Here is a 12539-nt window from a genome sequence, read left to right as displayed (position 1 = left end):
CTGTTTAGCGCCTGCCCTGGTCTGTGCGGGCTGGAGGATTTGGCCCTCCGCAGCTGCTTGCGTGCTGGCTCCCCGGCATCGTATGAGACCTGGCCACACAGCTTGGGGCGGCTTGTTACCGTATCGTGGGTTTTGCTGCCTAAGTCCAGGCTGTGCTGGCTGTTCTCGCCCATCCTCTGCCGTGCCAGCCCATCCTCTAGCTCCTGTGGCTTGAAACAGATCGTCTTTTCCAGCTGCTGCAAACAACTAACAGTCACGAGGCAAACAGCCTCCTTTTCCCCACCTGCCTCCTGCTGGTCCCTCCCCTCCTTCCGTGGCTGTTCCTGAGTACATCTGCTCCCAGCCACTTGTGCCTGGCCGGAGACCTGCAGGTCCCCAGGCAGGGCTAGGGGTGAGGGGCAGAGGGGCCTGGCAGCTGAGCTGCGAGTGCAGCTTCCAGTGCTGCAGGTCCCGTCCCCTGCGACTTTGAAGCAGTTGTGGCATGCCTCCATCTGAAGAGAAGCTCCTGCCCTTCGCCAGATGGCTGCGAGCTCCTTGGAGAAGCTGGGACAACCCGCGCTTGGTGCGGACCTGTGTGCGCCCCTGCCGGGGGGCTGCGCCCTCCCTGTGGTGGGCAGCAATCCGGCCCTTCTCAGGACGTGGGACAGGACAGTCCTCCCAGGTAGGTGGAGGGGCATGCGTGGGGCTGGTGGGGGGCCAGGCAGGGCCACCCTGCATGCCTCAAGTCCCTGGGCAGGACTGCAGAGCAGAGAGGTGACCTAGAGCAGGGACTCGCTGCCCGAGCTGACTGGTGGTGCGCGGAGCCCCACCGTTCCCCCTTGTTATGTGGGCATCTGGCGGCCTGGCAAGGCTTGCGTGTGCTGTAGCTGCTGCGTGCTGGCGGGGAGCCGGAGCCCGTGTGGAGCACGCTGTGATGGCAGCAGGGTGAGAGGCTGGTTCTGGGGGCTGGGAGAGAGGGAGGCGTTGCGCTGCTGTCCGCGTGCAGAACTGAGGTGGTGCACGGCACGCTGCCCGGGATCCAAGCGCACAGGCCTTGGTGGCGGTGGCATCATGTCCAGAGCCGCCTGCACACGAAATAAGGAAGACGGTGCAGACGCTGACGTGCTTGAACACCTGCTTGGTTCTAGGGGATTGGAGCGAGGAAGTAGGTTGTCTTCTCGATAAGGAAAACGAAACTCTCTGCAAGTCACAGTGGGGCAGGGTGTGCTAGAGCTGCTGGGAGGGGTGCGAGGGCGTGGGGAGAGCCCCATCCCTGCAGCGCTCCCAGGCACGCGTTCATTCATGCGTTCCCTGGCCTGCGCTGGTCGGTGCACGCTCCGCTGCCTGCCACGGCCCGTGATCACCACGCGTGTGTGGCAGGATGCTCTGCTGAAACACAGCGGGTCTGTCTCCTGGGAGACTCGGTTGCCCTGTAGGAAATACGGAGGAGGGTGCTGTTGTGGGGGGTCTTTGTGTCCCCCTCTTTGCGGATGTCTTCAGTGGGGAGCAGGGCTTTCTCTGGCTTGTCTGCCTTGTCTGCGGAGCCCAGCCCAGGGCTGGGGTCACAGAGCATTGCGCTGTGGACGGTGGTGACGTGGCCCGCCCACATGCCACCTCCCCGGGAGCTGCCTCGGTGCTCCCCTCAGCTCGGTCCCCTTCCCAGCGGCCCGAGGCGGGGGCAGAGCCTGTCTGCCTCACTCCGTAGTGGTGGGCTGGGGGCTGAGCAGAGCTCTGCGGGTGAGCCTGAAGGTCTGCAGCCCCTTGGGGTTGCCCTTGGGCTGCAGAGTCCAGGGGCGGCTCTGGCGGCACGAGCGCTTCGCAGGGAAGCCCCGCTCTGGGCCAAGGCATGTGACAGCCGTGCAAACCTCGGGGACATGGGGAGGATTTCGCTCGGTGGAAAGCCCAGCTTCCTCTGCGGTGAAGGAGAGTTCCTCTTGCTTTCTTCTCGTTGCCATTCAGCAGGCTGCCTGCAGCCAGCTGCAGCAGGAGTAACGTCTGCTCTTTGGGGAAGCGTTGGCCAGCTCTGAGCCAAGCCTCCTCCAGGCTGCCTGAGCCGAACGCGGGTGCGAGGGTGCCTTTCCACTCGGGTTAGCGGCTGCTGCAACCCCGGGGTAGGAGGTGCTGCAGTCGGTGGAAGAGGCCCTGTGTAGCAGGGAGCTATAACACAGGGCTGGACTGACTCCAAACGCAGCAGAGCCTTCTGCGGCGCTGGCGAAGGGAAACCTGAGCAAGGCTTTCTTACGAGCCCTGTGGTCTCCAGGTGCGAACAGCAACGCTTGTCAGAAAGGTGCCATCGACCCACTTGGCGCTGTCTGATGCATTTCCCTCGCAAAAGTGACACGACTGCAGACCACCCCTTACAAGCGCTATCCTGGAGAAGACGGTATTTTATTTAACTGTTCATTACAGCTCAAGTCAAAACTTTCTAAAAGTTTACCAACATACCAGTACTAAAAACTGTAGTAACAGTAGTTGCATAATCTAGTCACTCTTATTTTCTGTGCAGGTTTTCTTTTACCTTGTGAGCGCTGTAAGAATCTTACGCTCTGACTGTTCGTTTCTTAGGTAACATTTTTGTATAGGAACACAGTTCCCATTGGAACCTGGGCTGGGGGGCTGTTTACAAGTGCATCTGCAACGGGTTTGCTCACCCGTACAGCCATGGAGATAGCGAGGGCAGGCTTCAGAGAGCTGCTCTTCCTCTGCTGCGCGTACGTGCTTGGACAACTGCAGTCGCCATTACCTGCGGATTTCAGCTTTGAAGATGCAGCGCTGCAGGAAATGGTGGACTGCTCTTTGTATAAAAGCCTTTCGATGCTTGAGGAGTTTTCTCCTCGAGTCACAGTTTGAGAATGAGCTATTGAGATCTCTGCCTGAGCTGGACTGACGTAACGTGACCCCTTCCGTAATGACTGGACTTTTTAGCGGGGCCCTTGGGTAGGGTGAAGTTCGGCTGCGACTGAGCCCTTTGTTGGTGGGTTGAACTTCAGAAGCGAGTTTAGCACAAATGTCAGGGGAACTGGCTTTGTACTGACTTTGCTTAAAAAGGAAGGTGAATGGCAGAGTGGATTTTGAAGTGTGCTCCCGATTAGGGTTGTGCTTGTGTGACAGTTGGTACCTATGGCTCTCGTATGGTTCAGGCCACGGCACTGCTGAGCTAGCAAGAGAGATGTAACGGAGCAACGCTGCGTACGCGCTGCGATGTTACACTGCAACGAGACCTACTAGGGAGCAGCAGGCTGCCCGAATCTGCTAGGGCTGCCCCGCGTACCAGCTTGCGGTGCAACAATTAATGATGGTGAAAGGCTGCCGTTCTTAGTTCGGAGCAAATTATTATCAGGCAGCCCTGATCTGAGCAGATGCTGGATAGTTGTGGTTCAGGGCAAGATCAGTGCCCAGGTTTGTTCTGTGTAAACCTGGATGTGCCAAACCTCCGAAAGCCCTGTAGCTGTAGGTGGAGCAAAAATATCATAAAGCACAATGCGAAGCAATACACCACACTCCCTCTCAGCCCGCTAAAAACAAACAGAAATTATGCAAATGAGCTCTTTTCCTTACTCTGGGGCAGTGGGTCTCCTTGCTTTCAGAACCCACAAATTGCTGTACGACCAGCTGCAAAAAAAAAAAAAGTTACACCTTCAGCCTCACCGAGCTGTGTGGTTCACCTCCCCTATGCTCAGCCACAAGACAGAAGCTGTCTCTTCAGACAGCTTTCTTCCTTAAAGGAACGCTTCTGCATAGTCAGAGATTCAGTTCAGCACTCACTCACTGGAGCTCTTGACACCAGTAAAATGGATCAAATGAGCGGGAAAGGATGTGGCTGGTGTCAGTAAAGGAATCTGTGACAGTCAAATCTTTCAGTCCGCAGCAGGACCTCCTGGCATGAGCCACGTAGGGGAAGATCAACCTGCCGTGGCTGGCTGGGAGGATGTCGTGAGGCAGGAGGAGCAATATTGCAGCCAGAGACCATCCAGCAGTGTGTGCCCGTGCTGTTGGAGTGAGCTGTGCATCCCCTGCCGGTCCTACCTGCATCTCTCATTCCAGTTGCCGTGCCCAGTGAGTCCAGCTGCTTCCTTTGGGCGTGTCTCTGCCAACCTGAGCCGGTGAAATGGAGACCTGCTTAGCTTTTGCCCTCAGTCCTTGCTCGCTGACACGACTCCATGTTTACTTGGCTGCACTTTTTTTCTGGCCCCTGGCACCCCAGTCTCATGCCTGGCTCCGTGCACAGGATGCCTGCAGTCGCTTTTTCAAGGGAGAGGTGGAAGCATCGGGTTCAACCCGCTTGGGTTCATCCAGCCCCTCCAGATTGACCATCGGACAGCCAGTGTTCACCAACAGTTGCCAGGTGGATTTCTACAGGTATGAGAACCAGGAGGAGCTGGGGAAGGTATCTGGTGGAATTTGGGTGTTCGGTGGCTATCGGACCTCAGTTTACTGAGGAGTGAAGAAAGTGGTGGGGACACTTGTGAAACTTGGGACTGAGGCCACAGCACGCGTGCCAACGGGAAGGCAATCCCCAGGCCGGTTCTGCCCTGCCGGCAGCCTTTCCCAGCTAGAAAGTGGAGATAGAGGTGGTGTTGTCGGACTCGATTCCGCTGCCCTTCCTCGTCACCTCCAGGATCTCCTGCAGGGTCTCCTGACTTATGCAGCCAAGCTCCTGCAGGATCCGGAAGAAGTCGTTACGGAACTTGACTCCAATGAAGGCGTAGAGGATGGGGTTGAGGCAGCAGTGCGTGAAGCCGATGGCCTCTGTCACCATGATGGCTGTGTCCAGCTGGTCTTCCAGGAGGCAGTTCTTGGTGAAGGCTTCTAGCTTGGTAAGCGTGTTCAGGAAGATGACGATGTGGTACGGGCTCCAGCAGAGCAGGAAGACGCCTGTGACCAGGATGGCCACACGGACAGCTTTTTGCCTCTGCAGGCGCTGGGACTGACACAGAGCCCGGACGATGGCCATGTAGCAGTAACACATGACCAGCAGGGGCACAAAGAAGCCCACGGTGTGGTAGAGGAAGCGGGTCGCCAGCCAGGCGTTGTTGCCATCGATCCCAACCTCTGGAAAATAGCAAATGCTGCGGTTGCTGTCGTCTGTCCAGACTTCCATGAAGATGAGATCAGGTAAGGTCAAAAGCAGCGAGCAGAGCCAGACAGCCATGCAGGTGAGGTGGATGGAGCGAGTTCTCCGTTTGCGGTACGTGTGGATTGCATAGACGATGGCCAGGTAGCGGTCCACCGCGATGCACCCCAGCAGCATGCTACTGCAGTAGAAATTGATCTTGTGGACAGCACTGAGGATCTTGCAGAGGACATTCCCAAATACCCACCCAGCCAAACTCTCCACCACGCTGAAAGGGAAGGTGAGCAACAGTGCCAGGTTGGCCAGGGTGAGGTGGAAAAGGAAGTTTTCTGTGGTAGTGCGAGACCGTTTGAACCTCTCTAAAATGACCAGGACCAGGGCATTGCCCACGGTCCCCAGCACAAACATCAGCAGATAGATGAGGGGCATGAAGACTTTTCTGAAGGGGTCTCTCTGGTTGCCGACCACAGATGAGGCTGGGTTGAAGCAGAAGTAGCCCTCCAAAGAAGGGGTGGTGTTCTCAGCTTCGTAGTAACCGCTTAGCTCCACCTGGCTCTGGGGAACAGAGAGAGTCTGGTTACCGGAGAGGAGTTTCTGAACAGGAGAACTCAGTCCCTCGGCCGCACCTGGCAGGCCTGGAGCGGAGCATCCCCAGGTCCTGCAGCGCGATGACCTGGGAGGCCCCTCTGGTGCCAGGAGGTGCAGCAGCACCTGAACAGGTTTGTGCCCGAGGGCTGCTCAGTCTGTAATCTTTAACTAGCGTATTTGGGGATGTTCTGGTGTCCAGACAGATGAGCGGCTTCATGTGGTTCTTGCTGAGCTACGTGCTGTTGGCTTTTGCTTTCGCACACAGCACGGACCCCTCCTCTACCAGCTTTCCTGATTTTTTTTTCCACCCGTTTCTGACACAGGCTGTCCCTGTCCTGCCTTCTGTCTGCTGTCAGGTACAAAGGTGGTGGGATTCACCACGCAGCACGTCTGTACCTCAAGTTACGTGCACTGATCCTGTCTGCTGCTACCTCTCCTCCCTGGAGACCTTGGAGCTGCCTGGGGCAGAGCAAGGCAAGGTGGGGACAGCAGCGGCCGTGCTTGGGATCGCTTTCCATGGGCTCGGGGAAAGGTGTGGGGCAGGTGTTCAAATGTGAGTTGCAGGCATGCCTCTGTGGTGCCACGGTGGCATAGCTATGGGGATTGACGTTGCAGAGGGAAATCTGTTCTGTTGGTAAACCTTGCAGTTCTGAATTAATTACAATCAGAGCAGGAAAGGGAATCTGAAAACACCACTCGGACCCCGCGCTGATACCGGGTAAGGAAAGTGTGATAGAGCTGCCGCAGATGTGATTTGCGCTTGGCCTGCTGCGGCTCCTTGCCAGGTGAGCAGCCTGTATTTGGGCTGAGACCACGGGCGAGTCCCGAGTGCTGGGAAGCTGGGCCCCGGCTTGGGACGAGCACGCCCAGATGGTGAGCACGCTCTGGCTGGCCTCGGGCGCCTCGCAGAAGCTGGGCGTTCACAACAGCAAAGGGCTCGGATGCAGACGAGCACAAAAAGAGAGCGGCACGGGAGGCTTGTGGCAAGCTGAGAAATCAGTGACAACTGGGAAGAGCTCAGCAGTTACCCTGAGCTCCCCCACCCACGCCCTCTCTGGAGACCAGTGCCGAGACTTCAGTGTCAACCACAGAGGAAGTCTCTGCTCGCTGCTTTCATACCTTTCACTGCCAGCTGTAGCCGTTTGCACCTGCTGCTCCTTCCCTCATCAGCCAAAGTTCCCATCTAAAAATACTAGCCCTGCTTTGAACAGTTCTAGAGCCGATCTTTGGGGTTTTTGCTCCCCCCCCACGTGCTGCTAAGCCAAATGACCGTGACCAGTCTCGAGTCCTGTGCTGTGCCTAGCTAGAGAAGGGTGATTTATGTTTCTTCTCTCTCAGGCAGCCTTCCCTAGGTGACGTGCTGGGTGCCTCTGCACGCGACTGTCTGGGGTAAAGAGGTGACTTCGCAGCGGCAGCGCTCGTCTCGAACTGCCGTGCTGCTGAAACCATCTGCATGGCTCCAAGGGAAGCTCGGGCATGTTGATGGGGAAGAAGTCTGCAGAGCATTACCGAACCTGGGGAGCGGGCAGCTGGCTCGGGCAGTCCCCCAAGCAGTGGAGGGTAGGAGGGTGAACGAGCCCGTGGGGAAAGTGAGGAATAAGCTTGCCCAGCTCTTGCCCTCTTCCTCAGGCCTCTACCTTTGGCTGCTATCAGAAAGAGGGTTGAGCCAGACAGACTTTGGTCTGACTCAAGTTACTCTTGGTCTTGCCACAGTCCCATTCCCCACCGGCTCTGCACCCAGCAGTATGGCCGCTGTGCTGTGATGCCACGGTGCTTCCTCCCAAACAGGCAAGAGCCAGTCCTCTCGGGGCGCCGGGAGTCCTCCTCCCTGCCCAAAACTGTCTTCCCCTAGTGTAACAGTGGGGCTGCGAGCCTTTGTCAAGAAGCATTCATATTGCCAAAGAATAATTATTTTTCTGGTTTAGGGTACAATTCTGGAGACTGGAGATTGCTGCTAAAGACAAAAGCCTTTAGAAATCCCTCCCAGTTTGTTTTCTCCCTAGGCTTCTCTTCCTGCCTAGTCCGTACCCGGACCCTGCGTCAGGAGTTACCAACGTGCACAGAAACCTGTGATGTGTTGGCCAGGGCTAGATCCTTGAACGTCCCCGAAAAAAAACCCAAAACCAAACCAAAAACCTTTACCATTTGGTACAGCGACTAAACCAGGCTGCTCAGGGTGCGCGGGCGATCATGCTGATGACCCTGAAGAGAACACATATTGGAAAGGGACACTTCACTGGGGAGAGGTTGGAGGGTTCCAGCTTTAAAGGGGAGAAGGGAAATGGCCAGAGTGTTGAAGCGCTGCCTGAAGCCATGCCAGTGCCGTCGACGACAGCGGATGGGCAGCCTGCGCGGTGTTCAACGGCTTTGGCTGCTGAACGGTTTCCAGCATCACCTTGCATTCGGAGCTGGAGGTGCAGAGGCTCAGTGCCCCTATCAGACACCATCTGATTGCTGATAAGATGGCAGGTAGTGCTCTTACTGTAAGCCACTCGCTGTGGGCAGGGGAAGCGTGCACTGAGCTGTGTCTGAGGCGTCCTCTCATGTGCGTCTCTGAGCAGAGCAGTGAGTGTGGGTGGGAGAGGACAGAGATGAGTTGGAGACAAATGAAAGAGGATGAAAAGTCAGAATCCGGGCTGAGACAAGAAGGGCAGGGACCAGAGCTGCAGGAGATGCACTGAATGTCACAAGCTGAGGCTTTTGGGGACTCTGCCGTGATTCCCATTTCTAGGACTGGAAGCAGGCGGCTCCCTGATCTAGGATGGGAGAAGTCAACAGTGTGCGCACAGGGGAACCTTGGTACAGGTCTCCTGCAATATGCTGGCAGCCAGGTTTGGGGGTGGGTGATAAAGTAGTGTCTTTTTCTGTAACTGAGCAGCCAAGTGCGTGCCTGGGAAGCCCGTTCCTGTGTGGCTTTTGTTCAGGGATCCCTTTTCCCCGCTAACCCGCATCTTGGAGTTATTCCGGTCTCCACGTGTCAGCTGCTTTTCTCAGTTCCCCACAACTGCCAGCGATCAAAACATTTGGCTGCAGAAGAGAAGCAGCTTGCGCACTATTAGGGATTTTCCATGTGAGTCATTCCCTTCTAACCCATGCCAGGGCCGGGAGAAGTACGTTTCGTTCCCAAAGCCTTAAAAATGGAATTGCCCTCATCAGTGCAAGTTACTTACAGAGCTTCTGCTCATCCCCTCTCCCAGTGCTGAATGGGGGAAACCCACAAATAAGAGCAAAGCCTGTGGAAATGCCACGTTACTGTAGCACAGGTGCCTTTATGGCTCTCGAGTCATGTTGGTCCCATCACAAGGAAAACTGGCCTGCAGCACCTCAAGGGACCTGGTGGAGATCTCGGTGGTCTTTCTGCCACTGTGTTTTTGTTTCTCTAGTCCGCAGCTGAGGAAGGCTAAGCGGACAAAGCTTTCTCGCTATGGAGAAACAGGGCTATTGTTTTGGGCACATGACTTTTCCACAAGGTTACAAAGATGAGGGGTCCCGTACGGTACCAATGTTTAGGTGAGGTCCTCGCTGCACTCGCTGGACGATACTGAGATAAATGCCCTTTCAGTGCAAATGTTCTCATCGTTTTTCCTTCCACGGTTGCTCAATTGGTCAAGCGATCCTTTCTGGCGAGTGCACAAGGCAAGGTTTGTGTCGCCGCTTTGACAGGACACCATTGAGGCCTTTTTTGCAAATATCTGCGGGTAGGTTGTTGCTACCAGTGCCACGTACAAGTAAAGCAACATGTGGTACCACCACAGCACATGTGGCATTGCTCTAGTGAGATCTGTGGCCTGTTCCAGGGAGGGAGCCAAACGTGGGAAGCTCCCAGGAGACAGAGGTGGGAAACGCGTGTCACCAACTCCAGACCGCGGGAAGTCTGAGAAAAGGTACAAAGCTGTTCCTGCTGTGGCACCTGCCTGTTGGTGCTTGGTCCCAAAGTTAGCCAAGTTTCCCCCCTCGCACGGGGTCTCCTTTATAACTTAAAATAAATCACAGCAGAGTTAAAATCGGTAAGCTAAGATTCTGGAAAGTATTGTATACAAAGACCAAATCCCAGTGCAGCTGAATATCCCCCTGTGTTAAAAACAATGCAGTTTTGCCACAAGCAGCTGCGTGACACTCTGCGGGCAGGCAGATGGCACACTTTAACTTTGCCGGTTTTCTTGTGGTGGGATGGATTTCCAATGGTGAGAACAGCTGGAGGAATGAACCAGCATGGAGAGAAAAAAGGTCCGAGTTTGGTTTTAACCTCTCAGCAAGCATTAGTGCTTCTACTGAACTTCAGCAGAGGTCAGGGAGAGAAGTGTCTTCTGCAAAAAAGTTCTAAAGGAACGACCACCGTTTGCAAAGGATTTTTATGCTGGATGAAGCAGAAAAAATAAGGAGGGTAGGGCCTGCCCCCCACCATGTCCTTTCTCTTCCCTGGTGTATAGGACAAAGGAGGGACAGAAAAATTGGTAAAAATTAAATCCAGCATTTCTCTCTTGAGAGAAACTAAACAAAAACCGAGGTCTGCTACAGAGAGCCACTGTGCTAAAAAATAAATTCTGAGCTGCAACATTTGAAAACCAGGCTAATGATAGCACTGCTGTGGACTTCCCCTTGGATAGCACAACATACTCTAAAAGGTGCAGCTGCCATCTTTCACTTGCAAACGTGGGGGAGAGACTACGGGCAGAATACACAGTCTCATCGCTCCCCGTGAGAAGAAGTACTTGCAATTTGTCTTCCCCTATTTAAAATTGCGCTCTTGGTAAATATACTGTGTATTTCCCCTTTCAGCAAAGCGTACGGCAGCCTGTTCGTGGAGAAGGTGAGCAGGGGTAGGAGTGTCTATGGTCATACCAAGGGTTTTCGCACGTGGGGAGATAGCCTTGGGTTTGCTTGGATATTCCCATTATGAAAAGATACTAGACGAGAGTTCCAGGGCTTTGCCCGCTGTGTGTGGTCATCTATAGCAGCGAAGGCTGGTGCAAAACGTGCCTGCCTCAGAATGACTGTGTTACACCCACGTTGCGTCAATGGCCGTGCAGAGAGGAGGGCAGCAGGGAACAGAGGCTGGGACAGGCTGGCAGTGCGGGATGGGGCTGCTGCGGCAGCCCTGCTCTCCCAGTGGGCCACCTGGCCCTTCGGCAGCAGCTGTGGTCCTGGTTCCCGTGCGAGGACGGTGCTCGGGCTCGGCGCTCGCTAGAATGTCAGCGTGCGAGGTCCCGGTAGTTAGGCAGCTGTCCCCAAGGGAATACCTGGCACCACTGGATCACAACAGCTGCAGCCACGTTACACCAGCTCTCCGCAAGCACGGCGTTGTGGCTCGCAGTGCCCTCGTAGGTCAAGTCTGGACTTAAAGGATGCGAGGGATGAGTGTGCCAGCATAAGAAATCACTCAAGCTCTCCCTCTGCCAACAGGAGGGTGAGAAGATGGACAGATGGAAACCCACCTGGTTTCAGCCCACCCCAGCTCTACCTGCTCTCCCCGTTATCAAGCAAAGCCAGGCACGACTCACCAAGTCATAGGTCTCTGATGAGTAGCTGACAGGCCCCATGGTTTCAGGGGCAGGATCCGTCTCTCCTCCAGTGGCTTCAGCAAAAGTTCTTTTTTGGGGTGGAGTTAATCATTTAAGTGAGTAGGGAGGGACCCAGCGTGTAACAATAGAGTATTTGCAAGGCAAATGAGCTCCAGGCTTAGAGTGACCCAATTGATGTAAAGATTAGCATCTAGCTTTATCATCTTTTTTTTTCAGTGCTGTTAAGTTGATTTTTAAAGTACAGTTTGAAGAATCCACGTTCCTTTGGTCTGTACCAGAGAAGGTCCAGAACGTCTATAGATCTTCCCTGGAAAGCTCCAGGGCTCGTGCCTACAGCCGTCCTCATCCCAGGTGGTCCGGAAGGCTTTGGAAAGCTCTGTACCAAGGGACAGCCTTACCAGAAACCTCCCTGGACCCGGGCACCTCTCTGGAGCTGTGCAAGACTTTGAAGGCACCCAGAAGAAATGCATGGGTCTGGTCTGTATGACCATCACCCTCCGCCTCGGGGTCTTCCTGGCCACTTTAACCTCAGTGACCCGCAGACATCTTCTGCTCCTTCTCCTGCTGCTTCGCCCCTCGCGTTGGCTCAGGGGGGCGTGCAATGGCTTGCATGGGAAAGCACGACCTCGGTGGCCACTCTGCAGGTCTAGGGAAGGGCACTAGCTAGCAGAGGCTGATCTGCTCTACAACACACGCTCCTCGATTAGACTGTGTGCTTGTCTTGCCCGTAACAAAAAATGGGAAATCAAGATTTCTTCTGCCCAGGGACATGGGCGTTTTGTGCAGTAATGTCACAGCAGCAGTTTCATGGCGTGAAAGCCCCAGTCTGGGTCAGCAGGGTAGGACGGCATTGCAGCTGGTGTTTTGGCAGAAAGCTTTTCCTCTGTGAGGAGCCAAGGTGGTTCAACAAGCACAGTGCCTGTCCTCTTGTCTGAGCACAGCTGCACCAAAGCCTCCATACCAGCACGGAGTCTGGTGGGACTCGGACTGGTGAAGAAGGAGGTGGCATTATTCCGGTAAGCCCTATTTGATTTCATCTGCTCCTTATGCTTCTTAGAAGGAGTCTGGTGATCCTGACTTGACGGGGACCTGCTGCCCTGAGGATGTCGCTGTCCTCCCCTGCCCTGAGGACCTTCGTGCGCACCTGCACGTGCCCACCCGACACGACAGCCTCTGGGCACCCCTTCTCCCAGGAGTGAGAGGACGGAGAGCAGCAAAGCCGGAGGGAGGGCATGGGGAGCTTGTGCTGTGCCTCACATTCCCTGCCTCCTGGGGGGGGAGTGCAGACTGAGCGGGCCATGTCCCCCGTGGCTTGGCTGTCCTGAGGCCCTGTGCTGCCGGGGCTGTGGGGTGAGATGAGAAGTGGGGTACTGCTG

General features: G+C 55.4%; 1 protein-coding gene across 1 annotated transcript; it reads right to left on the bottom strand.

Annotated features, from left to right (window-relative positions):
* Positions 1–4531: 4531 nt before the first annotated feature.
* On the bottom strand, positions 4532–11242 carry CXCR5 (chemokine (C-X-C motif) receptor 5). The gene is made up of 2 exons (XM_009701775.1): positions 11143–11242; positions 4532–5608 (listed from the first exon to the last, which is right to left on the bottom strand). Exons 1-2 carry the CDS (start codon positions 11179–11181, stop codon positions 4532–4534), a joined length of 1116 nt encoding a protein of 371 aa, XP_009700077.1. The 5' UTR covers positions 11182–11242.
* Between the last annotated feature and the right edge of the window lie 1297 nt (positions 11243–12539).

This window comes from Cariama cristata, unplaced genomic scaffold, assembly GCF_000690535.1.
Source record: "Cariama cristata isolate BGI_N322 unplaced genomic scaffold, ASM69053v1 scaffold32166, whole genome shotgun sequence".
Taxonomy (NCBI): domain Eukaryota; kingdom Metazoa; phylum Chordata; class Aves; order Cariamiformes; family Cariamidae; genus Cariama; species Cariama cristata.
Note: the sequence above shows the minus strand (reverse complement) of the source record. Positions and strands in the feature narration are given on the sequence as shown.